General features: G+C 33.5%; 3 protein-coding genes across 6 annotated transcripts in view; all 3 read left to right on the top strand.

The window, feature by feature from the left end:
* The window catches only part of LOC144972596 (uncharacterized), a 277,443-nt gene that overhangs the window by 144,817 nt on the left and 105,456 nt on the right, over window positions 1–27,170 (top strand). The gene's annotated exons all lie outside the window — the stretch shown is intronic.
* Window positions 29–19,243, top strand: LOC144972592 (putative flavin-containing monoamine oxidase A). 4 transcript variants are annotated; one of them, XM_078913989.1, is made up of 12 exons: window positions 29–108; window positions 1,003–1,162; window positions 2,364–2,451; window positions 3,737–3,911; window positions 5,488–5,602; window positions 9,183–9,340; window positions 10,095–10,184; window positions 11,201–11,288; window positions 12,834–12,934; window positions 14,737–14,916; window positions 16,745–16,932; window positions 18,736–19,243. In XM_078913989.1, exons 2-12 carry the CDS (start codon window positions 1,045–1,047, stop codon window positions 19,049–19,051), a joined length of 1,617 nt encoding a protein of 538 aa, XP_078770115.1. In that variant the 5' UTR covers window positions 29–108; window positions 1,003–1,044; the 3' UTR covers window positions 19,052–19,243. The 4 variants fall into 4 exon arrangements, with proteins under 4 accessions (XP_078770115.1, XP_078770118.1, XP_078770117.1 ...); XM_078913992.1 differs by having other exon boundaries at window positions 31–108; window positions 18,756–18,947; XM_078913991.1 differs by lacking the exon at window positions 29–108 and adding an exon at window positions 184–315 and having other exon boundaries at window positions 18,736–19,179.
* Window positions 24,833–25,282, top strand: LOC144973884 (uncharacterized). The gene has a single exon (XM_078916771.1). It carries the CDS (start codon window positions 24,833–24,835, stop codon window positions 25,280–25,282), a length of 450 nt encoding a protein of 149 aa, XP_078772897.1.

Raw genomic sequence — 27,170 nt, 5'->3', positions numbered from 1 at the left:
ACGAAAGTAGATTCTTCCAGGTAGAAACAGGGTAAACAATGCAATCATCTTATGACATAAAATCCATGGCGTGTTATCGCTGATATCGCTTTATCTCTAAGTCCTTGGGTATGTTGAACCTTTGTAATTACGACCTTCGTTAAGTTTATAAGGATAGCTAAAAGTATTCCCTCATAAGACCGATAAAAACCATCTCCTAATTTTGATTGGAATTGGATGGATGACACTGCTTTTACTTTTACTTTTGGGTTAGAATTAATGAAACCAGGGCCCTGAGTGTCCATCATCCTTATTCATACAGCTTAATGGTAACGAGTGAGTAGCTATCTTCACCTACATCTTTCGTCGAGTTTATATCCGTAAGTTGTTAGTACTGTGTTAGGAGCTGTGTAGTGTGGTCTTGTGGTGGTATGACACTCGCTTTCGGATCGGAAGGTCCAGGGCTCGGCGCATAGTTGAGTCCTTGGAGAAGGCTCTTTACTCACATTCTCTCACCGTACTCAGGTGTAAAATGAGTACCTGGCCGTTTCAAGCGTTGTCTGTCCGAAAAATTGAAATATCGCCTAACAGGCGTCATGTCCCGTCCTACATGTTAAATGTTGCTGTTGACCAGGGATCCCTTGTAAAGCGCTTTGAGAACATTTAGTGGATATTGCGCTATATAAAGCTCAATATTTTTTTTTGTTTAAATGTAAGTCTACTGGCTACTGGCGCTTGCCCACCAACCATTTAGTCAGTGGTCTATTATTCCTATGACGTCTTATTTACGTGCTGGTTGATATAATGTTGAAAAGAATGTGATTTGTTTTGCAAAGAACTATAATATGGTTTTGTGTATTTGTTTGTTCAGTATGTCTCTATCAGCCTCTAGAGTTCTGACTCCAAAATGTGTCGACTGTTTTATCGTCTTTAATCTTTTTTTTTCTTCTCTTTTCCAAAAATGCATTTACTTTTAACAATCCTAGAATTTTTCATATATATATATATATATATACATTTCAGATTCCTCTCTGAGAATCCGGTCTAACGTATGCATGAATAATTATGACGCCTTCATTTTATGATGTGATAGTTGTTGGTGGGGGGATCTCAGGTCTCACTGCAGCTTACAACATCAAAAAGAGAGATCCTTCTTCTTCTGTTCTGGTATTGGAAGCCAATGGTATGATGGGAATATTTGATATCGTGTATATATTTTATATAAGTATCTGGTATTTCAGAATTTTAATATCCATTTTTTAACCACCAACATTGGCTTACAATGGGTAATGCTGTCAATGAATTAACTTTAGAATTATGACTATAAATAATGTAATTATAAAAAATTCATCATCTCTAATTTCCTTTGTATTTTGTGGTCAATAAGATAAGTATATTGGCTAAAGATCAATTTGAAACTCTATTTTTATCAAATGATGTTTCAAAGTTTTGAATTACTATCTTTGCTGTTGCTCTATGCTATGTCAATTGTCAGATGTAATGAATCTTTGTCCACAACATTTTTGGAAACTATGCTTACTATATGGAACCAGGCTCCCAGTTTATGAATCATTTATCGGTAGTCATAAGACAAGCCGTAACACAATTGCAGTGAGAGCCTAAATCCCTGTCAATGAAACAGAGTTACAGCTTGCATACAATGGTCTCAGATGTAACGGTAGCTCAGTTACAAATTGAAATTTTAAAATCCCTGTTTTACAGCCTATATATTACTTAAATCAGACATGGCCATAACGGGGTAATATTTCTTGGAACAGGACTTGAGTCCGGATAGTCGCAACCCTCTTTTTAACCCCCTCTCTCTCTCTCTCTCTCTCTCTCTCTCTCTCTCTCTCTCTCTCTCTCTCTCTCTCTCTCTCTCTCTCTCTCTCTCTCTCTCTCTCTCTCTCTCTCTCTCTCTCTCTCTCTGTCTCTCTCTCTCTCTCTCTCTCTCTCTCTCTCTCTCTCTCTCTCTCTCTCTCTCTCTCTCTCTCTCTCTCTCTCTCTCTCTCTCTCTCTCTTTCTAATATAAAAATGATGATGGCCGAGTAGTATGGTGTATTGTCTTGGACTTTTTACACAAATTAACACAAGTCACTATGTATTTGAGAACCTGGCTAAAAGTCTGTGACAGATGTTGTATTGGTGCTTGTGCAAATATTACATCTGCTACCCAACACAAGTGGTGATCAACATTGTATCGCTGTGTCACCTTCATAGAAATGACACCTTCATTCAATATTATTTTTTAAAGTCTTTGAAAACAAACCAAATAGGTTTTCAAATTATTTCTATGACCCTACTTCTCATTTATGAACGTGTCTTTGTTTATATGCAAGTTTACAATGAAATTCTTGAGTTTAGAACCCTTTTATTTTTGCCAGATCGTGTTGGTGGAAGGACCCATACAGTTCCATTAGTGGCAGCATCTGGTTCAGACAAATGGGATGTAGGAGGCCAGTGGGTTGGCAGGTATTAGAACATCCAAAGTTTTTGCTGTTTTTTGTTTTTTTGTGGTTTTTTTTTTTTTTGGGGGGGGGGGGTTGTTTTTTTTTCTTTTGTTTTTTATGGGGGGGGGGGGGGGTTATGTTCTCTTTGTGTTTTGATTTGTTTGTTTTGTATTTTTTATTGTTCGTTTTGTTTCTTTTTTCTCTTGTTTTTTAAGGGGTTTTTTTGGAGGGGAGCATTTTTTTTGTGTTATTTTATTCGTTTTGTTATTTTTGTTGTTGTTTGTTTTTTGCTATTACTTCGACGTCTTGAAATCGGCTGATAGATTAATGAAATAAAATAGAACATCCATTCCCATTATAAGATAAGATTCTAGGAACGTCACCATATTTACATAAGATCATGCCTATACAACAGCATCCACTCGACAGAAAAAAGGCTACACAATCATCTGAAAAGGGAAGAATGGATGAATAATTGATTGCACATTTCAATCGACAAAACAAGATAAATATTTGTGTAAGAAGACAAATTCTGCCCTAATTTTTTTCTCAAATGAAATACAGCAATCTAGCCGGAAACAATTCAAGAAAAATACTATAAAACCTTAGAAGGCTACTGGACTGTGGTTGATTATTTTGGGATCCACAACAAAAAGAAAAAAATCCCAAAAGAACAACAAAAATGGAAAATTACAATTTCATGCAATGGGATGTGTCATTATTAAATTACGTCCCATAAAGATCGTGAAAGACATAACAGAGAGTTTCATTTTTACCTAATCCAGTAATATGTCTCACACTTGTTTCCATCAAGAAAGTGTTTTACTTATACACTGTATCAGCAATACAGGTTTAATTTCTCTGAAGCCTCTTACTGTTGTCTTGGTGAAAAGTATTAGGTCTGAAGATTTACCCCGATTAAATAATGGGAGAAATTATGATTTGAAGGGTCACTGGTTTGGATAAATAAGTAAGTAAGTAAGAAAGATAGTGAGTTTTTTGTCCAAGGGATGAACTTAGACTTTGAACCCTTTTTTAATTAACTTAGATGTTTAGGAGTTTTTTAGCGTGTGTCGATTTGTTTATGAAGATATAATTGTCCCTGAAGTCCATTGGACATCCATAAAAACGTCTATCACTTACTATGTAATACCTTTGAAAGGAGTTGTTTGAATGTTCTACAAAATATCTATGAAATGTTGATAATATTAACATGCTCACCATTGTGTGTGACTTTTGTTTTTATGGATATTATTTAAAGCTTGTTGTGAAATTGTTCTGAAAAATTTTTTTTTATGATATTTCAGTTGTCAAAGCCATGTGATGGACCTTCTAAAAGAGCTAAATATAGAAACTTTTCCTCAATATCATGAGGGTAAACATTGTCAACGAATTGGTGGAAATAAGGTCAAGTCTTACAAAGGTTCCATTCCTGCTCTATCTGTGTTTGCCCTGCTCGATCTACACATAGCTATGGTCAAGGTAAATAGCTTTGAATAATTTATTGTATTGCATAATTTCAATAATTTCGGTTTTGTTGTCATTTTGTCACTAGTTTTCATTTCTTTTCTTTTTTATATTTCTCATGGAGTCATCTACTGTTTTTTTTGGGGGGAGGGGGGTTTAATCTCCTAGAAATAGGAACTCAGATACAACGGGGAAAAGTGGGACTAGCAAAAAAAACATGGTAGCCAAGTCACACTATATCCATGCACACAGTATTTGAAGGAAGGCAGCAAGGAAATTTATTAAAACACAAGGAAGTATTTTGAGTTGTCTCCATAAGTATAAGTAAATAAATCAGACGACATGACTGTGACTTCCATCCCTACAACTACCCCCCCCCCCCCCCCCCCCCCCCCCTTGCTATCACCGTCCCTCTACAACTTACTTCAGGACAAAAAGCAATTGAAACAATGCAATGGTTAAATTCTACCGTCCCCATTGCCTCTGCTTTCCTCCCATCCATCCTTGCTACTGACAGCCACCACCAGTAACTGCCCTTCAAAACTTAAATAGAACACTGTCTCAATGATAAAAAAAGACAGCCTCAGGCTTCACATAGAGCTCATCACCCACTCATTTCTCATTGGCATAGTGACCTTATCAGTCACGAGTCACACACCCCACATTCTACGCCCAATATAAAAATCCTAAGTGTATCAACATTTTGGTCGGTCAGTCACATACTCTCACTATCCCTTTGTTACATTGCATTAATATGTTAAACAATGTACACAGAGAAACGCAGAAATTAAACGCAATAACTGCTATTCACCAAACCCTACCCCATCTCATATATGGGTGCCCTGTGTGCTTTTCTCTTTTCTTCTCAAGTTCTTCATTTTCTCAAATGGGCACTAAACTTGCAACACACCATTGTAGCCCAAGAAATATTACCCTGTAATAGTCATACATAATGCAGAGCTGCCAACCAACCGATTGTACTCTTGTACGCATTTCCCCCAAGATTGTACCCATTTTCAGTGTACGGAGTCAATTTAGTTTTCTTTAGTTGTAATAACCGGGATGCTCGTATCACTGTCATCTTAAGTTTGCTGGATCATTATTAAATAATAATAATAATAATAATAATAATAATAATAATAATAATAATAATAATAATAACAATTGCACAACAGCGACAATATCTAGTATCGTTTTTGTTAATGAGGACCACGCTTAAAATCCTATTTGTTGACAGTAAAGAAGAATTTCGTAGTTTGTGATATGAATTTTACATTATACATTCACAATGGTTAGTTTCCGTCGATTTCAGGATTGTACCCATTTTTATGAAATCTCCCCCATTTTGAGGTCCCATTGTACACATTCTCATCAGATGGGGTTGGCAGCTCTGATGAGTAATATGAATTATATAATTCGTAAAACAGAGATTTAAAAATTTCCTATTGCCTCTGAGACTGTTGTAGCCGAGTTGTACTGTACATTTGTGAAGTAAGAATGATTTGGAAAATTCCTTTTCTTTTATGACTTGTATCATTCAAGTAACATCCGTTACAAATTTGATAATATATACTCTGAATTAATTTTACAGATGGATTATCTACAAAAGCAGATCAATATTTTCGACCCATGGTCTCATCCTAAAGCTGAGGAGTGGGATGCAATGAGTGTAGCCAACCATTTTAATAAAACTCTATATACCAAAGGTAGATTTGTTTTCAATCTTTATTTTATGGGTGTCTAAATCTAACCATGCATCACCAAGTGCGGTAAAAAAATAAAAAACTTTTTTAGTTTAGACAAAGCCCAACACCTCCCCCATCCCTGTTACCAACAAAGACTAACTACAATCCTATTATTTAGTGAGAATAGTCATGTGATCAAAGCATGCACTTTAAGTGTTATTTCAGAAGCTGCACTGTTTTCTTTAAATTTTTCTCAACATCACTTTTCTCTCACTTACCAGAATCAGATGCCCTCTATATATTTTGTTCTTTATTTAAGTTTTTATATTCATTTTTCAAAAAATGAATATTAAGTTTGAATAAAAATTGGCGTCTCTTATGTTATTATTATTATTATTATTATTATTATTATTATTATTATTATTATTATTATTATTATTATTATTATTGTTATTATTATTATTATTATTATTATTATTATTATTATTATTATTATTATTATTATTATTATTATTATTATTATTATTATTATTATTAATATTTTTACCATCTAATTGGAATAATAATAATGATAATATAATAATAATAATAATGATGATGATGATGATGATGATGATGATGATGATGATGATGATGATAAATATAATGATGATAAAATAATAATAATATAATAATAATAATAATAATAATAATAATAATAATAATAATAATAATAATAATAATAATGATAATAATAATAATAATAATAATAATAATAATAATAATAATAATAATAATAATAATGATAATGATAATGATAATAATAATAATAATAATAATAATAATAATAATAAATATAATAAACTTCTCACTACAAACAAGCTCCTCATCACTGGTTAAAATCCAGGGCATTGGCAACCTTCATATGCAACAAAAACAAGCCAAATTATGCACTCTCCAAAAGATCTGCCACTTACGAACTGAAGTTGATTTCTTAGAAACCATTAAGCACATCTCCAGACTGATTAGTGGACACGCTTATAGAATTTTCCCATCAAGATCAAACACCCACATTTATTCCCTCTACCCAATTTCTACTAGACTATGGAATTGCTGGGTGGGGTTCCTGACCTCCCATAGTGGGCAGGGACATACATGCCGAATCTTACGAATTTTTCGTAATTTTACGAATTTTAGACAAATTTCATGGCCAAATACTAAATTTTATGGAAAATTACGAATTTTTAATTCTTAGTAATACTTAATAATATTAATAATAATAAGAAGAAGAAGAAGAAAAACTACTACTACTACACTACTACTACTACACTACTACTATTACTACACTACTACTACTACTATACTACTACTACTACTACTACTACTACTACTACTACTACTACTACTACTACTACTACTACTACTACTACTACTACTACTACTACTATTACTACTATAATAATGATAATAATAATAATATTGTGGTTGTTCATACACAATATCAGAAATTACGAATTTCCTTGTCAAATTACTAAAAATTGACATAAAAATTACTAAATTTGAAGTTTTCAATTTGGCATGTCTGCAGGGAGGTACATACTTTGTCTTTTATCCCCCATTATCTGTTTTCCAACATGCTTTCTGTCTTTGTCTTGGATGAGATTACTTGGTTTTGTCCTGGCCCTGGCCGGAGTCCTGGCTGGGAGGGAAACAGTCAAATGCATAGTTATTGTTTTGGGAGATGATATATTTTTCCTTGTAAATCATCTCTCTAATGTATTATTATATTTGTTATTTTGATTGTATAATGTAGGCATTTGAGTGTATTCCTCTTTGTTGGATTTTGTGCTTGTGTCCGGATGAGACTTATAGGTGATCTCAAACTAAGTACATTGGTGGTGTGCTCTTGGAATCTACATCTGACCCCTCCTATTTGTTCCCAGTTTGTCTTACTTTCTCTTGGGTGCTTTAATTGTATTTCTAGAACTTTTTACTATCCCATTTTCTTCCTTTTTACTGGCGCTGATATATCCTAAATTGTGCTGCAAGTGCCGTAAAACCCTTAAAAACAAAAAAAAAAACAACAAAAAAACTATGGAATCGTTTACCATCTGATGCAGCGGAATCTGACAGCCCTGGACTTTTTTTTCATTTTTTTTATCACTGTGCATTCAATAACATCTTCAAGCACCAAAGTTCATTAAATATCACATTCAATCATCCTTCATCAATTTATTTTTATTTTTCTTATTTATTTTAAAATCAAATGATATTTAATCCAAAATTTCTGACCTAGTTTGCTTTTCATTTTGATGAGTAATCATAAAATTTTGACTTGCATTTTTAGGTGTGACAGACTTATCACACTCATAGCTTGTTTCAGTATTTTACTATTGTGTATTTACAATATATACCAAGCTATTATGTCTACAAGGGCCTGTCATCAAATAATCGTTAGCAATTAAATGATTACAACAGCAAGCGAAATATGGCCAAAGAAAACCTTTGTAATCATACATACAACATCAACACAAATTGAAAAAGGTCAAATGATTTCAGTCATTACTATCTGATATGATGTGAAAATTGATAAGATAAGAAAAACATTTGCCTTTTATCACATTACATCCCTATAACAAAAAGAAAGATAATGGCCATTGACTGAAATCTGGAACTACTTACGACGATTTCATTGCACTGATGCAGCAAAACAATCAATAAGTCAGGTCACGTCAAGAATTTTTAGGGTTTTTTTTGCAAAGCTACTATCGCTGTTACAACTATTACTACTGCTATCATGAGTAGTGGTAGTAATAGTAGTAGTAGTAGTAGTAGTAGTAGTAGTAGTAATAGTAGTAGTAGTAGTAGTAGTAGTAGTGGTAATAGTAGTAGTGGTGGTAATAGTAGTAGTAGTAGTAGTAGTAGTAGTAGTAGTAGTAGTAGTAGTAGCAGTAAAAGCAGAAGTAGTAGTAGTAGTTCAGTGGTTTCCCCTTTTGTGTTCGATAGTCACAGTCACATCCCTATTATCTAAAACAGCTCCATCCTCTGAGTTTGGACAGATTGCAGAGACATCTGAATAGCAAAATCAGTCCTGAAAGTGGCATATTATGTAGTTTTGACCTCAGACTGTTGTAATCTAACCCTATTATTACGGGGAAAAAAAAACAAATTTTCTTATCTTTGCTGACATGTTGAAGTTGTAGAGAGAGAAAATACAAGAAATGTAACTTGAGTAGGGTAGTGCTTATTATTGATGAGGCACATTTTAAGCTCTTGAAGTTGTAATCTGTAGGGTGAAATAGAAAGTTTCTTAAATTGCAAAAACTTAAAATTAAGTAATCCTTTTCAAATTAACTTTAGCTTCATTTTTTTAGCAGCTGTTCCACCTGAAATAATACTGGATTGGTGTGACGGATTTCAAATTGCCCTATTTTAAATGCCTATCCTGAACCGCATTAAGCTCTACTTTCAAAACGAAAAAACAAATTTATTTAATTATTTTATTTATTCATGTATTTATTTATTTGTTTCTTCATTTATTTATTTATTTATTTATTTATTTATTTATTTATTTATTTATTCATCTATTTATTATTTATTCATCTGTTTGGACATGAAATAGATGCAAGAGAAACATTTGATGCTGCCCTTAGAACTGTCTTTGGCTGTGAGACAAACCAGGTGTCATTTTTGTACTGTTTAATGTACGTAAGAGCTGCTGGAGATTTGGAAAAACTCATTGATGATACAGAGGGCACAGCACAAGAGGCCAGAATTAAGGTAAAACAAATAGTAGTAAGATATATGCAAAGAACGTTTAAAGGAAATGATGATTATAATAATGATTATAATATCAAATATATGTTACGCATATAATTATTTGCACAAGGCTCTAGACGCTTTACATTTTTAAAATGATTTAAGTTACAAAACATTTCCCCAAAGAAATCTTGTGTTAAAGAGGTTTGAAGTGCATTACTATTAAAAAACAGTTAGTCACATTGTACATCTCCCGAAGTAAACATTTTTCTCACAATATTTAAGTATAATATACTTTAATACACTTTCTGAAACGGTAAATGATGACCCTCTCTTTGATCATCATCAGTGGTAGAAATGGTAATGTTCATGTATCCTAACCCTTGTATAGAATTATATAATACGTTGCTAAACTTTTTATATCATTTGATAAGTTGGAGAATTCTTTGATGTCATTAATGTATCCTAAATAATATGGAACTACTTGTTGTCATCAATTTTCAAAAAAATGTGTTATAAGAACACAGTAGCTTTTGCAATGACGTCACATTCTGAAATTTCCAATAACTTTCATTGACAGTCAATCATTTTTATTTCGTGTTTACTTGAATAAGGCCAAAGGCCGAAATGTGGTTTGTTTTGTGTTGTTTCCTTATTTATGAATCACATTTACTCCCTTTATCTTTCAATCATTTTTATCCTGAAATAAATCACATTACCATATGCATACTCATTGTATTAAAATTTTGCTGCATTTTTTCTCAATTATTTACAGCTTGGAGCTCAACAAATCTCTCTTGAACTTTCATCCAGAATCGGTGATGAAAACGTCAAACTAAATGAGGCTGTTGTGTCCATTATCCAGGTTGGTATACATTATTAATTTTTGCTCTACAATTTTTGATAGATCTTTTTTTCCCCCTAAATATGTACTTGAAATAATAGGCAGACTCTGTGGGTCAGACGGACATGTACAGCAATGAATGGGGAATCGAACTTTTACAGCTTTATGAACAAGTAGAATGTCACTCGGCCTCTGATCTATCTGGCTCAAGTCCCGCTCTGGATTAGGCAAAAAAGTTGAGTTAGAGGGCTATTTACTAACATTCTCTCATTTTACTCAGTGTCAAAATAGTTCCTGAACATAGTCTCTGTTGAAAAAAGTTTGTACAGCAACACGTCTCATCTTACATGAATCTTGTAAGAGTTCCTGTCAGTTTGTAAAAAGCCTTGAGCTTTTTTTATAAATATTATCTTATTAAAAACTCACATATTTTTAACTTGGACCTGGAAGCTCATTGAGACCTGATTTATCTAAATGGAGAGTTACTTACAAAAGAAACAGATCTCGATTTCCTGCCCTCTTTTCAGCCCAGCACCCCCAGTATGTGTGTGTGTGTGTGTGTTGGAGAGCGGGAGAGAGCCTGGGGATGGAGAGACGTATATTTAGAAAATTATACTGTAATGTATTTAGTTTGTGTAATAAGACTATGTTTAACACTATATGAATTGCTTGAAATGGACAATAAAAATGTATTACCAAGGGAATATAAATAATCTCCTAGAATTATCTGAATATATATTATGACCCACCGCCTCAAACTGGTATTATTTTGATGTGAACGATGCTGAATTGACAGACCTAACTGTGAAACGGGGATCAGATTTAAGGGGTTTTATTGAGAATGGATATACTTTCTGAAATTGAAAAATCCGGAAATTTCACATTTTTGATCATAATTCAATTTTAAATTCACTTTAAAAACACCAGCTTCATCTAAAAATACTACCAGATTGAAACAGCGAGTCATGTCTGATTTGTTTATGAAAATTGTGGATAATTATGTATTAATTTATTTCATTATTTTAAATCGTCGACAGGGTGAAACTGATGTAACAGTTACAACTAAATCTGGATGGCAAGGGACAGCATCACGAGTTGTGTTAGCCATGCCTCCAAAAGCCATAGGTAATTAATTCTGTCGTTGAGTGACAAAAGTTTGGGTTTTTCTATTCAATATTTGAACTGGAAACTTTACATTATGTAACAATAGATTAAGATAAGATGATTCCCCCACCACACACACACAAACACACACACACATACACACACACACACACACACACACACTCTCTTACTTGAGCCAAGTCTGACGAGATTCAAATGGACACCCGAATAAGATCTATTGAATGTATTCACAAACTGAGATTTTGACATTTGTTAACCAACTCAAAGGAAGGGTTTTTATTATTTTAAAAAAACAAGAGTTTTCATTAAGCACAATATCCACTACATATGCTCAAGCGCTTTATAAGGTGTCCTAAGCCAACAACATTAACATGTAGACCGGCACATGATGCTCATCATAATTTTTTTTCAACATAGACAACACTGTTACTGGCCAAGTACTATTTTTACTCCATGAGAGAATGTGAGTTAATAGCAGTTTCAAAGGACTCAACTTTTAGCCTACTGGTTCAAATGTGAATGTCATACCACTAAACCAGAATGTCACTAAATATGACATGTGGGTGATGTCTAATTTTTTATTTTCCTTTATTTTTTTTGACATGTCCTTCAAAATTATCAAGAATTTTCTAATTTTATGATCATCCCAATGAAATTTTGTATGCCACGGTAAAAAGGAATAAACAAAAATTAATATGAATTTAAAATACCAAACACAGAATGTTTCAGGCTCAAAACCCTTCTTCAGTCAATAACAAAAACATGAATACATCACTTAAAATCCAGACAACGAAATGTGTTTTTGAAATCGTATGAGTCAACAAGACCTACCAAATACTTCTCAGCCGTCTGTCTGGATTTTAAATGATGTATTAATATTTTTGTTATGGGCTTAAGAAGGGCTTTAGGCCCAAAGCATTCCATGTTTGATATTTGGTTTTTTTTTTGAAGCTATTTATTTTCATTTTTGTTCATTATTCTTTACAGTCCACAGCTTCTAGCAACTTAGTATCACTATTCCATTGTATAAAGTAATAAACAAAATTGACTATAACATCTTTAAAAAAGAACAAAATACCAAACATGGAACGTTTTGGGCTCAAAACCCTTCTTCAGCCTACATTAAAAACAAATACTTTACTAAAAAGGCAGATCGACGACTTAATATTTTGTACGTCGTCTCTGCTTTTTTAGCAATGTATTTATGGTTTTGTAGTTTTTTTGTTGTTGGTTGAAGAAGGGTTTTGAGCCCGAAGCATTCCGTGTTTGGTATTTTGTTATTTTTTGAAGCTGTTATATTTATTTTTGTTTATTAGTTTTTTCAATCCACAGCTTCTAGCAGCTTAGTATCACTATGTCATTGTTTCACTTTTTGTTTACATTTAGCTCCCAAACAATGTTCAAGTTCAAGCCATTTCCTTTTCTATTTTAACTTGGGCCTCGTGTGATATGATTAATAGCAATATGCCTACAATACTTTTAATCTGCCATCAGTTAACGCTGGTTACTTTAAGTTATGATGTGGAATGTGTCTTTTATTTTCAGAAACCATAGAGTTTACTCCTTCCTTATCTCGTGATAGAGTCGATTTCATGAAACGGATGCCAATGGGAAACTACATCAAAGTAGTTGTCACATACGAAAAGGTATTAAGAGTCATACCTCATACTCTCCAACCATTTACCGCTAAAATAAGCCTCAGTTGACCTATACAATCATTGATGTGTTGATATCAAGTCAGATTTAATGCAGTTTTGTGGTCTTGTAGTGTATGACACTTACCTTCACACTGATAGGTCCCTGATTCAAGTCTCACTCTGTGTGCTGCAAAGTGGAATCCTCAGAAAAGTCTCTTTACTTTCATTCTGTGACCACACTCAGGTGTAAAATGAGTAACTGGCCGGTTGTTGGCTTGGGGCCTCTTATAAAGCACTTTAAGCACATTTTTAAAAATATTGCACTACTATTTAAAAATTGAAAACTAAATAAAAGGTACAAAAGCTGAAGTTGTTTTTTTTACCCTGTTGAGCTACCTTTGTTTTATTCACAATAAGGGTTGTTAAGAAAGTCAAAGTCGTAGGCAATTTTCAATTCATATTTTCTTCAATTTGCCCTTAACAACTAAGCATACCTTTGACTCTCTTTCTACATGCATGGTGTAGAAATAATAGTCATGATAGTAAAATAATAATAATGATAATCTATATACAAATGGACCTAAGATCATGTGACCACCAAGCAATAAATACTAAAATGATATTGGACAGGAGATTGGAAAATTCTCATTTGTTCTGAATTAGTTATAGATCTTTTGAAATGTGTGCATAGGCATATTTTGAAATGTTGGAAAGACATTTTAGATTTTACTATATTTTCATCGACTAATATTTTTGTCACAGAAAAACGTGACACATTCCTATTGCTGATGCAAAGTGCAAATATTCTTTCCAGAATACAAATGAAATGCTATTTTGAGTTAAAGAGAGAGAGAGAGTATTTGTCATCCATTGATTTATGTACATTCAATTGATTTCGAAGTCATATCATCTTAGTTCAGGAATTTCTTGTAATGATAACAATAATGATGATGATAATGATAATATTAATGATAATAATAATAATAATAATAATAATAATATTATTATTATTATTATTATTATTATTATTATTATTATTATTATTATTATTATTATTATTATTATTATTATTATTATAATAATAATAACAATAACAAGAATAATAATAATGATGATGGTAATGATGTTAATAATAATGATGATGATGATGATAATAATAATAATAATTACTTACTTACTTACTATCCAGCGTCGTCCTCATAGATGTTGGCTGCTCACATTATGCAATGACAAATGTCTGCCCATTCCTCCCATCTGTTGACGGTTTCGTACAACTCTATTCCATTCATACTGTCCAAATATTTATTATAACTAGGTCTTCCTCTTCTTCATTTGCCCTCCATTTTTCCCAGTACCACATCTTTCATTTGGGTATACATGGGTTTCGACAATTGTGACCGAAAAAGATGAGTTTTCTTTTTTTTTTTTTGATGACATTTAGTAGTTCTGGCATGACTTCCAGCTCTTCCAGTTATTTGTTGTTCTTTCCCTCCAGCTTATCCTCATCATCCTTATGTAAAAACACATTTCAGCAGAGTTCATGGCTTTGTTCTTGAGGGTTCATCCATAGGTCATCACTGTCCACACCAATACTTGTACTAATTTTATTTTCTAATTTTGCCCTATGGATTTGTCTTTCCAGATATTGTTAAGAGTGGTCATTCTGTTTTTCGCCATGGCAATTCGGTTATAATAATAATAATAATAATAATAATAATAATAATAATAATGAATAAATCAATGATGATAATAATAGATAAAAGATAAATATATTTAAACAAAGATTGATGCATTCTATCTATGATTCTCAGGCTTTTTGGAGATCTGACGGTTACTCTGGGATGTTTGTGTCGTCTGGATTTCCCCTGGAAAAGAATGATGGGATGGCAGCTCCCCTCAGTGTTGTTTATGATGCTACATCAGCCAATGGGAACCCTGCATTGCTTGGGTTCTTGAGTGGTCAAATGGCGACTGAATGGGCCATGAGATCAGTCAGTGTTTTTTGTTTTTTTTCATTTTGTGTTTATCAATCATCATCATCATCACCACCACTTTTATCATTAACTTCATCATCATCATCATCATCATTGTAATCAACATCATTTTAAAGACATTATCATCTACCATTCTTTTCCAAAATTCTAGAAAAGATTGTACTAAAACAACTTTCTTGTCACGTGAAACATAATAACCTCGATGAGTGCTTTCAATCGGCCTATCGGCAAAATCATAGCACAGAAACAGCATTGATGAGAATCACAAATGACTTGCTGCAAATTATTGATCAAGGAAAAACCACCATCCTTAGTCTTCTCGATCTTTCGGCGGCCTTTGACACCATCGACCATGCCATACTACTTCGAAGGCTACAAGTTACTTTCGGCATATCGGGCACTGCTGTAAACTGGTTGCATCATATCTTACTCAAAGAACTCAATCAGTTTTAATTGGGGAAGTAACTTCGTCAGAGCGTGACCTTCATTTTGGTGTACCTCAAGGATCCGTTTTAGGTCCAGTCCTTTTTGTACTTTACACTTCCCCTGTTGTGAGAATCTTAGAGCAACATTCTCTCGCTTACCATATGTACGCCGACGATACCCAGATATATAGCATGTGTTTGCAATCCGATATAGTTTCAAAGATAACTGTTTACGAACAATGCATCAACCATGTGATGAGATGGATGTCTGCAAATAGATTAAAATTAAATGGCGACAAGACTGAAGCCTTATTCATTGCTAGTTCAAATAATAAGACAGATCCATTTACACTGGCACTGACAATCAACGATAATGATAAAATACAACTCACAACATCAGCAAAAAATCTCGGCATCACCCTGGAGAGTGATCTGTCTATGAACAAACATATTAACAATGTGAGAACAAGTGCTATCTGCATTCTAAGAAATATCAGAACAATCAGACCATTTATTAATAGGGAAACTTGCAACAAATTGGTAACATCTTTGATATTCCCGAAAATGGACTACTGCAATGCACTGTTTGTTGGTCTAACAAAGGACAAAATAAACAAACTCCAGAAAATACAGAACATGGCAGCCCGCGTTGTACTACAGAAAGACAGAAAAACTGCAGCTCCCGAATTACTACAGCAGCTGCATTGGCTGCCAGTGGACCAGCGGATTAAATATAAATCTTCAACTATCGTTTTCAAATGCCTGGAGGGCTCGTCACCAGCATATCTCTCAAACCTCGTTGAACGGTATAACCCACAGCGATCGCTTCGATCAACGAACGACCTCAAATTGAAAACACCCCGCTGTCGAGTGAAGGCTGGTGAACGCGCCTTTCAGCATTCTGGTCCAAGGTTGTGGAATTTACTACCACTAGAGATACGTTCTTCGTCTTCACTAGAGGAATTCAAGCGTCGATTGAAGACATTCTTATTCCGACAGGCTTTCTTTTGATTATGTGTATAATTAGCGTTGTTCGTGTACTGTGTTAGGGCTTCATTATTAAGTTAATCTTTGTTATGCGCCCAGAGCCCTCCTGATGAAGGGATGTTTGGCGCACTATAAATCTATACCATTATTATTATTATTATTATCTTCATTCTTTATATTTGTCCTAAAATTGTAAGTGAATTTTAATAACTGATTTAATAAACAAGATTCATATTTTCTCTCAAACTATAAATTTTAGCCTAATCCCTTCAGGAATTCAATCAATTTGATTCAATATAATTACTCTTTCCTAATAAACACAACAACAATAAAAAATACATTTCTAATTGTGCATACTCTAACCTTTTTTTGTTTTTGTTTTTTGTTTGTTTTTTGTTTTTTGTTTTCTGCAGGCCAAAGAGAGACAGGATGCTGTACTTGAACACTTAGCTCAATTTTTTGGCAGGCAGGTCTTTTCATTTTTAGATTATTTAGAGAAAGACTGGAACCGAGAACCAAATGCCCATGGAGGCCCAGTGTCTTATATGAGTGTTGGGGGTATGCAGAACTTCACACACGCCATTAGGAGAGTGGAAGGAAGGTTAGTTTCACTTTCATTTTATATAGTTTGTATTTTCGTCCTACATGAAAGTGTCACTGTTGGCTAGGGACCCCTTATAAAGCGCTTTGAGCATGTTTATTGGATATTGCTCTATATAAAAGCTCCAGTTTGTTTGTTTTTCTTAATCAAGTGATGTCAGTGACCACATTTGTGGCAATCATTGCAAAACTTTGGTTACAGTGCCTTACGTTTTGAGTAAGACAATTTACACACATTAGCCTACTCAAGTCTGATGTGAATGGGCACTTGTTATATACTATAAGTATAAGAACACGTGCACTAGTTTATCAAATAGAAGGGGGGGGGGGCGGTGGAATAAAAGGGGTTTGTGTTCGCAATGTGACCAAAGAAGGGGGGAGGGCACAATTTGACCAATCCATAGAAAGAGGGGGGAAGGGAATTCACATTTTCTAGGTTAGGCGAGATGAGATTTAATGTACAGAATGGTATTCTTTCAATCAAATATACTGCTAGTAAAATGACAGTGACAGCATAGAGTAGAGAGTATCTTTTTCAGAATGATTTGATTATGGAAGTTGAACAACTTGTCATAGCAAAATTTAAACTTCAATAACTGTAGAACACAGATGCTTTCTTTTCCATTTTGGTGAATTTTCACCGGTACATTTTGTGAGCTGAATTTTAATAGAAGGGGGGAGGGAGGTGATTACACTTTGAGAGGGTGTGCAAATATTCTGAAGAAAAATAGACTGGTAGGAGGGGGAGGGGGGGTCTATTTGATACAGTGAAATATGCAAAAAGGATACCTGATGGGTATCTTGCATCATCAAATGGAAATTTGATTCCATGGTTCCTGCTATGAAAAAAAATAAAACATTGAGAAGTGTATTGAGCATGACGAAACCATAGAAATGAGTTATTTAAAATGTAGAATGTGCACTTGTTTATGAGGTCTGAGTTTCGATACCGAACAAGGGAAGAGCCACTAACATCATTAACAAAATTCTGGAAGAGACAAAAGAATTGAATTATCCATGAATTATTATGACACCAAACTGCAATGGAATATGAGAATCAGAATGCCAATTCATCAATTGAAAAACTTTATGCTGCCCAGAATATTAAAGAACAATGGGTTTTTTTAAATATCACTTCTAATCAATACTCGACTTTGGTTGCTCAATTTGCATATGGAATGAAAAACAGTCACTTGTTTGTTATTGTATTTTATTGAGGGTTTTTTTGTTTTTGTTTTATATGTTTTGTTTTTTTGTTTCTTTTTTTTTTTGTTGGTTTGTTTTTTTTGTTTTCAGGGAGGGGGGGGGGGGTGTTATTTTTGTTGTTATTGTTGTTGTTGTGGTTGTCTTGTTTGTTTGTTTGTTTGTTCCATAATGTTATGTGCTTCAAACATATATTTTAAAACATATATTTTTTTGTCATAATCTAAAGAAGAATTTAAGCCCAAATTGTTCTTCCGTGAACGTTTTGACTGTAGGTGGGAAGCTTGAATGGTACTTTTTTTTCATAATTTTGTTTTTCAAAATCCATCGCGTCTCACAGTTTCAGCTTCTGGCAGATTTTTAGTTGTGGCGTCCTTTTATTTTCATAGAAAACTGAAGAGCAGGCACGGATGTAAAATAAAACTCCGAAAAGGCATTTATGATTATCAGATAATAAGGAGGTCTGAGATTTGATCCCAATTCGAGTCAGGATAAATTTTGGAGGTGATTTTTCTTTTTACTTGGTTGGCATACTATCAAGGCATTTTTTCAGATTTTTAAATATTTGTTTGATAATTTGTTCTCATGACATTCTTGCCAGACTACATTTTTCTGGTACAGAGACGGCTACAGTGTGGACAGGATATATGAGTGGTGCTGTAGAGGCTGGTGAGAGATGTGCTTTGGAGGTCCTCAACCACATCAAGCCCAATGCTTTAACACAAGACGATGTCCAGCAACTGGAAGAGCAGAAGAAAGCCAGACAAAGTATAGGAGTGAGAAAAAATAAACGTGGTCGAGGATTTTTTCGGACTATGATATCTTTGAGCATTGGAGTTGCAGCATTATCGTGTGCTGTGTATGCTGTGGCATATTATTTAGAACTTGAGGTGCAGAAACTGATTGTGTTACCCTAAAAGTTTCAAATTTTGCGACACACATTTTCGAATTCATTCTCAAGAAAGTTATTTCTTTTAATTAAGATTTATTAGTAACTATCACAAATCAACTATTTGGTATTTGAAGCGTAAAATTATTTGGAGATTTCTTATTTATTTAGTAAATAAAGTTAAGTAGACGGATAGATCCTGTTGTATGTCATTCCCAACAAAAATGAGAGACCTTTGACCATCGTTTTCATATTTCAGATTCTATTTCTATTAAGAGGCTTGTTTTTTTAATGGTATAATTAAGAGAGAAATGACAAAACACGTTAGTACAAAAGAACCTTTTCATTGCATTTCATGAAGATTTTAAAATGTTTATGTTAAAATTTTGTGTGTTAAAAATGCTTGTGCCTATTTTAAGAGCCAATCAAAATTGTTTCAATATTAATGATTTTATATAGGATGCAATAATGTTACTTGGATTAATCATATGTTTAAATTTGATTACATTTTATGACACAATATATTTTTACTTAATAAATGTGATTTATTACACATATATACAACGCAATAAAATATATTTGTTTGTGTAAATGAGGAGTTTCTAATTTTAATTATAAATCCTTTATTTACAGTTCTCTTTGTCTCTATATAAACATTTTAAAGAACGTCTTGCTATTGTGATAACGTTATTCATCATTTGTTTGATTTACTCAAATCAGTGTAGTAATTTATCCAAGTGATTTTCTTTACTAGTCAATGCTAATTAATCTTGCCCAAACCTTTATAATCAATAATGACCTTATTGTACATGTTGGTTTGAGATCATTTTTATGTTTGTGTTTTTAAAAAAATATTTTGTTTTGTTTTTTTGGCCTTTTTTGGGGAGGTTTTTGATCCATTTTCTTGTTTACGGTTTACACTCTATAGTAAAATTCTACTTATAATCATATGTACAGTTTATATAACTGTTGTGTCAAGATTCTGGGTTGGGAATTTTGTAAGGCGTCTTGTAGGATTTATCCTTCTCCCCTTATATTGTCTGTTATTCCTTTTATATGTGGCCTTTTGCCCTGTCCTGGAATGAAATAATAATGAAATTAAACAAGAATAGAATTCCTCCATTGATTCATACGGGTAAATTTGCCACAAGGGCCTATGTCAAGGGAATTCAAAATAACTCGGGTATCAGCAATGCAGTGCTGCAAAGTGGGCTATGGCAAGGTAACTTGTTCAAGACCATAGAGCATGGTGGCTGGGAGTGGGAGTCTATCTCGGTACACAGTGAAGACTATACTGCTGTGTCATTGATTTTGTCAAGACATAGTCAGGATCTACTGAATAAGGAAGGACGTGAACATTTTTTTCCTGTTGTAGGTGAAATTTTATTTTCTGTAATTGTAAATCACCCGTGTTGGAGTATGCATTGGAAAGTCTGTTGGTCTCAAGGTTTTTACATTATTGATTTGTTTCAGTGATCTATGTCTGTTCTATCCTTGAATAAGTTCCCTAAGTCTTGCTTTTCCGTGGGTGCCTGTACTGTGATCCAAGAGGGTTTCAATTGATAAAATCGATTTATACTTTATATTTATGTAATACTGCATTTCACTCTGTTCATTTATTGCCAACAGATAATCAGAAAGTGAAAATGCATACATTGTTTAATTCTTTTGATACCATAGATTTATCATTACATACTTTATTCCATTTTAATGAAACAGTGATTACAATGAAGATGTCAAGTTCTTTGTTTTGTATATATTTTAATCCAAATAAGATGCAAATGTAGCTTTCCTATATATAATCGATGCCCATTTAATGACAATATTGTTTTGTTTTCTGGGGAGGTTTTTTAAAATTTTGTTTTGTTTTTAGTTGTTTTTTGTTGTTTTTTTGTTTTTGCTTTGTTTTTCTGTGCGTGTGTGTTTTGTTTTTTTCGTTTGTTTGTTTTGTTATTTTGTTGGGTTTGTTTTTGTTGTTTTTTTAGGGGGTAGGGTTGTTAGTTGTTTTTTTTATTTTTTTTATTTTTTTTGTTTTGTTGTTTTGTTTGTTTGTTTGTTTGTTTCGTGGGGGGGGGGGGGGGGTTGGAAGAGGGGATTGGTTGTTTTTATTATTATTATTATTATTATTATTATTTAGAAAAACACAGCCAAAAGAATCAGATGATTTATTTTGTTTTGTTTCTTTTTTTTTTTTTTTTGGGGGGGGGGGGGGGGGGATTGGAAGAGGGGATTGGTTGTTTTTATTATTATTATTATTATTATTATTATTATTATCATTATTATTATTATTATTATTATTATTATTATTATTATTATTATTATTATTATTATTTAGAAAAACACAGCCAAAAGAATCAGATGATTTATTTTGTTGAATAAAACTCTAATTTCCGACTTAACAAAGAATTTTCTGACTTCCTTAAAATCAGTTCCATTTTTTTTTTTTTTTTTTTTTGTTATTTATGATTCTTTTCTTTTCTCTCTCTGTCATAGTCATATGCATACCATTAATACCATGAATATCCTTATACTTATTTTAGACAATCTTGTATTTTATATTGCTTTATGCTGAATTTGTTCCAAATCATTATCATTTCATGGAAAAAAAAAGATCACGTACGATACAGCTAGTGTGATGGGTGGATGACTGGAGGCTCTAAATGTCATTCAATGAAAATTATAGTTTGTTTTTTAAAAAATCAAATTGAGGGTTTGAGTCCCACTGTGGGTTCGAGCCTGGCTCAGCACATAGTTAGGTCCTTGGAGAAGGCTCTTTACTAACATTCTCTCACTGTACTCAGGTGTAAAAAGAGTACCTGGCCGTTAACAGCGTTGCCTCTGTCCGAAAAAAATTGTAATATCGCCTAAAAGGCGTCCTACATGTTAAATGTTGCTGTTGGACAGGGACTCCTTGTAAAGCGCTTTGAGCATGTTTAGTGGAGATTGCTCTGTATGAAGCCACAGATAGCACCCCTATAAAAATAATCATAAAGGGAGCACCTTCAACAACAAGGCTCACATCGAGAAGACCTTTCCACGGAACAAAAATGGTAGACTTCAACAGGCGGAAGAAGACTTCCAAAGCTGTGTTGACGAAATGAATTTGGAGGTGTAGAGCCTTACGCTACTACTACTACTGGTACTTTTCAACTCCTTCATTTCTTGTCATGTCATTATCAACAAGTATCTGCTCCACCCACTTTTCTTTTTTGTTTGTTTATGTTGCTTTTGCTTTTGTTTTTTTTTTTTGGGGGGGGGGGGGGGGGGGGGGTATTTTGTTTTGTTTTTATTGTTTGTTTGTTGTTTTTTTTTTTTTGGGGGGGGGGGGTTGTTTACTTATTTGATAGGATTTTTTTTTCATTTATTTTTATTTTCTGTTGTTATTCTTTTACCCATGTCGCTTTTTTTTTCTTTAAGTGATCTTGAGGAATATTTTCCGTTTATTACATTTTCTTGTGAGCGGTGCTAAACTCTAGGCCTGATAAAAGATATCACTTGATTTCACACCATTTTCCATTTTTATTCGCGCTTAACCCAAAAGTTTTAGGATCGTCATAAATCCTTTGAAAACAAACAAGAAAAATTATTCTTAATCAACGTAATACCTTCATAGAACGTATTTATAGGTGTTGTAACGTAATGCCATGGCAAGAGATAAAAAGCCACTTGGCAGATGTTTTTGATTTTTTACTCGCCATTGTTTTCCATGTTGACCAAACACTATTGTAATATGAGACTTCTTTTGATAGGATTGGAATTGGAAAGTGATGGTCGTTAACATGTGCAACAGACCTGACACTGGATGATGTTTTAAATTTCAACCAAGTTTTATTTGTAACAGGGGCCTCTGCATGTACTGTTTAGCTTTATATTTTTAATGGAGGATAACGTTTGGGAATTTATGTTTTGTTGGAAGGTCAATGCTTTGATTTAATCGAAATAAAGACATTTCGCTTTTTAAAAAAAATAATTTGTGGTTTTAACTAATTAAGGCCAATGTGTAGGTACTAGAAGTCAGTCCTACGTCGATTGGGGTCCAATCGCAGATGAAGGTCACCCTCATCCAAATTTCAAGTAACCTTAATTGTGTTATAAAAGGTATAAAAATGGGGGTGGGGGGCGGGAGCTAGCTATTGGATTTATTTTTGTACAATAAATTTTACATTCCATAGCTTCTAGCTGCTTAACATTCGATAAATCAATAAAATAAATAAACTTTGAACTTAGACCTGTGTCCAGCCATTGTTAGTTTGTAATTTTAGCTTGAGATATTATTATTATTATTATTATTATTATTATTATTATTATTATTATTATTATTATTATTATTATTATTATTATTATTATTATTATTATTATTATTATTAATAGCAGTAGTAGTAGTAGTAGTAGTAGTAGTAGTAGTTAGTGTAGTAGTAGTAGTAGTAGTAGTAGTAGTAGTAGTAGTAGTAGTAGTAGTAGTAGTAGTAGTAATAGTGGTAGTAGTAGTAGAAGTAGTAGTAGTGGTAGTAGTAGAAGTAGTAGAGTAGTAGTAGTAGAGTAGTAGTAGTAGTAGTAGTAGTAGTAGTAGTAGTAGTAGTAGTAGTAGTAGTAGTAGTAGTAGTAGTAGTAGTAGTAGTAGTAGTAGTAGTAGTAGTTGTTGTTGTTGTTGTTGTTGTAGTATAGACAAGAAGGAAGAATTTTGGAAGGAGATTGATGAACATGGAAATGGTCGACAAATCAGAAAGAGTTTTCATCTGTGCTGACTTAAATGGGCACGTTGGAGAAAGCAATATCGGATAGGAGAGATTGTTAGAAGATTTGGGTATGGCAGCAGAAATGAAGAAGGCGAAGATATTGTAAGATTTACAACAATGATGGATCTGGCAATACTGAATACATATTTCAGGAAGGAAGATGAGTACAGAGTGACGTATTCAAGTGGTGTGAGAAAGACACAAGTGGATTGATTATCTGTTGTGCTGGAGGAGAAATTTGAAGGAAGTATCAGATTGTGGCAGTTTGCCGGGAGAGAGAATAGCAGCGCAACATAAGATTGCTATTGCGAAATTGGCATTTGGAAAGAGAAACAAAATGAGGGGAAAACATGATGGTGGAAACTAAAAGAGGAAGAGCAAAGAGAAATATTTGCTACAACAGTGAAAGAAAGACTATGAATTGAGTTCCCAAAGGAATGGAAAAGAACTGCTGATACAATCCGTGAAGTGGCCAAAGAAGTGCTAGGGTCAGCTCGCGAAGAGGAAATGTTGGAAAAGAAACAGTGGTGGAATGAAGAGGTTCAAGAAACAATATAGAAAAAGAGGGAAGCAAGGAAAAACATGGAGACAATCAGGGATGCTACGAAAATAGATGAACATAAGCATGCAAAGAAAGAAGCAAAAAGAGCCGTTGTAAAAGCAAAGTCCGAGACATTCAAAGATATGTAGATATGAGCAATTAGAAAGTAAAAAAAAATTGAGCTTTTATGTAGCGCAATATCCACTAAAAGTGCCCAAAGCGCTTTACAAGGGGTCCCTGTCCAACAGCAATATTTAACATTTAGGAGAAGACACGACGCCTGTAAGAGAAAACGCTGTTAACGACCAGGTACTCATTTTACACTTGAGTACGGTGAGAGAATGTGAGTAAAGAGCCTTTTCCAAGGTCTCAACTATGCGCTGAGCGAGGCTCGAACCCAGGACCTTCCGATCCGAAAGCGAGTGTCATACCACAAGACCACATAGCCGCAGAAAGTAAAGAAGACCAGAAAAATATTTTCAGAATAGCGAAACAGAGGGACAAGAATAGGAGAGATATACGACATATTAAGATGACCAAAGACGAGAATGGAAGAATATTGGGCAGAGATGAAGAAATTCGAGCAAGATGGAAAATGTACTACGAACACCTCATGAATGAAGAGAATGACAGGGAGAGGAGAAGCGCAGTTATTCAATCAAAAGAGAAGATAGTAGATGAGATAAGCAAGCACAGGGTGTGGGATGCAGTGCGCCAAATGAAAATGGGGAAAGCATTTGAGATACCAGCAGAATTCTGGAAATCACTTGGAGATGAAGGGTTAAATTTCCTGGTATGGTTATTCAACGACATCTTACATATAGAGAAAATGCCAGAAGAATGGACAAAAAGTACGTTTATTCCCATATACAAAAAAAAAAAGATGTTCAAGAATGTGGCAACTATAGGGGTATCAATGAAGATATGGGAAAGACTAATCGATAAGAGGATTAGAAAAGATGTAGATATAAATGAAGAATAGTTTGGATTTGTTGCTGGTAAAAGTACAACGGATGCTATATTTGCTCTAAAAGTGACCGCAGATAAGTATAGAGAAAAGCAAAGAGAATTACATTGTGTGTTCATTGACCTGGAGAAAGCATATTACGATAGGGTACCAAGAGAAGTAAATGTGGTACTATCTAAGAGCAAAAGGGGTAACAGAGAAATATATCAAAGTTATCCAAGATATTATGTACAATGGAAACAAAACAGTGGTAAGGACAGCTGTTGGCTCAACTGATCCATTTAATGTAAGAGTACGATTACACCAGGGATCTGCTCTCAGCCCACTGCTGTTTGCAAAAGTAATGGATTTTCTAACAGAACCCCGGCGAGGTACCATGGAACATGATGTATGCGGATGACGTAGCACAGAGAGCAGGACCACCAATAAAGATAGAAGAGGATGTGCCAGAGTCAAACCAATTCAAATACGTAGGAACAACTGTACAAGGAGATGGCAGCAATGAGATGGGGGTTAAGAAGAGGATACAAGCAGCTAGGTAATTGGAGTTATGTGTGACAAACGAATTACCGCAAAGCTGAAGGGGAAAATATATACAACAGTTGTAAGACCAGTAATGGTATATGGACTAGAGACAGCAGCTACAACAAAGAAACAAGATAAAGAAGTTGAGGTGGCAGAAATAATGAGGATGTTGAGATGGTCACTTAGATGGACAAGAAAAGATAAAGTGAGAAATGAACGAATTCGAAGGTTGACTGAAGTGGAGAATGTATCAATAAAAATGAGAGAAGATGATTGAAATTGCTCGGACATGTAAAGAGACGAGAGAAGGAGTACATGGGAAAGAATGTATTGGGACTTATAAATTAGCGGGAAAGAGGGAAAGGGGACGCCCAAAGACTAGACGGTTGGATAAGGTAAAGGACGATATGAAAGAACTGGGCCTGGAGGAAGATGATGCTCTGAACTGAGATGAATGGAGATGTGGCATTCATGATGGCAACCCTGCAAAATGCGGGATAACTTGAAAGAAGAAGAAGAAGTTTATTATTATTATTATTATTATTATTATTATTATTATTATTATTATTATTATTATTATTATTATTATTATTATTATTATTATTATTATTATTATTATTATTATTATTATATTATTATTATTATTATTATTATTATTATTATTATTATTATTATTATTATTATTATTATTATTATTATTATATCATCATCATCATCATCATCATCATCATCATCATCATCATCATCATCATCATCATCATCATCATTATATTATTATTATATTATTATTATTATTATTATTATTATTATTATTATTATTATTATTATTATTATTATTATTATTATTATCATTATTATTATTATTATTATATTATTATTATTATTATTATTATTATTATTATTATTATTATTATTATGTGCGCCTATGTGGTCTAGTGGTATGACACTCGCTTTCCGATCGGAAGGTCCTGGGTTCGAGCCTCGCACTCAGCGCATAGTTAAGTCTTTGGAAAAGGCTCCTTACTCACATTCTCTCACCGTACTCGGGTGTAAAATGAGTACCTGGCCGTTAACAGCGTTGTCTTTGTCCGAAAATTGTAATATCGCCTAACAGGCGTCATGTCTCGTCCTACATGTTAAATGTTGCTGTTGACCAGGGACCTCTTCTAAAGCGCTTTGAGCACATTTAATGGATATTGCGCTATATAAAGCTCAATTTAATTAAATTATTATTATTATTATCATCATCATCATCATCATCATCATCATCATCATTATTATTATTATTATTATTATTATTATTATTATTATTATTATTATTATTATCATATCATCATCATCATCATCATCATCATCATCATCATCATTATATTATTAT

Source organism: Berghia stephanieae, chromosome 5, assembly GCF_034508935.2.
Source record: "Berghia stephanieae isolate SIO BIC M18660-M18661 chromosome 5, UCSD_Bste_1.3, whole genome shotgun sequence".
NCBI lineage: Eukaryota > Metazoa > Mollusca > Gastropoda > Nudibranchia > Aeolidiidae > Berghia > Berghia stephanieae.
This window is presented reverse-complemented; position numbering and strand designations above follow the sequence as displayed.

Bases quoted from the DNA above. Each gene is read 5' to 3' on its own strand.
- LOC144972592 (XM_078913989.1), top strand. From the start codon at position 1,045: ATGACGCCTTCATTTTATGATGTGATAGTTGTTGGTGGGGGGATCTCA. The intron at 10,185-11,200 runs GTTGGTATACAT...AATCGTCGACAG, and splicing joins CTGTTGTGTCCATTATCCAG to GGTGAAACTGATGTAACAGT. The intron at 11,289-12,833 runs GTAATTAATTCT...TTTTATTTTCAG, and splicing joins CATGCCTCCAAAAGCCATAG to AAACCATAGAGTTTACTCCT.
- LOC144973884 (XM_078916771.1), top strand. From the start codon at position 24,833: ATGACCAAAGACGAGAATGGAAGAATATTGGGCAGAGATGAAGAAATT.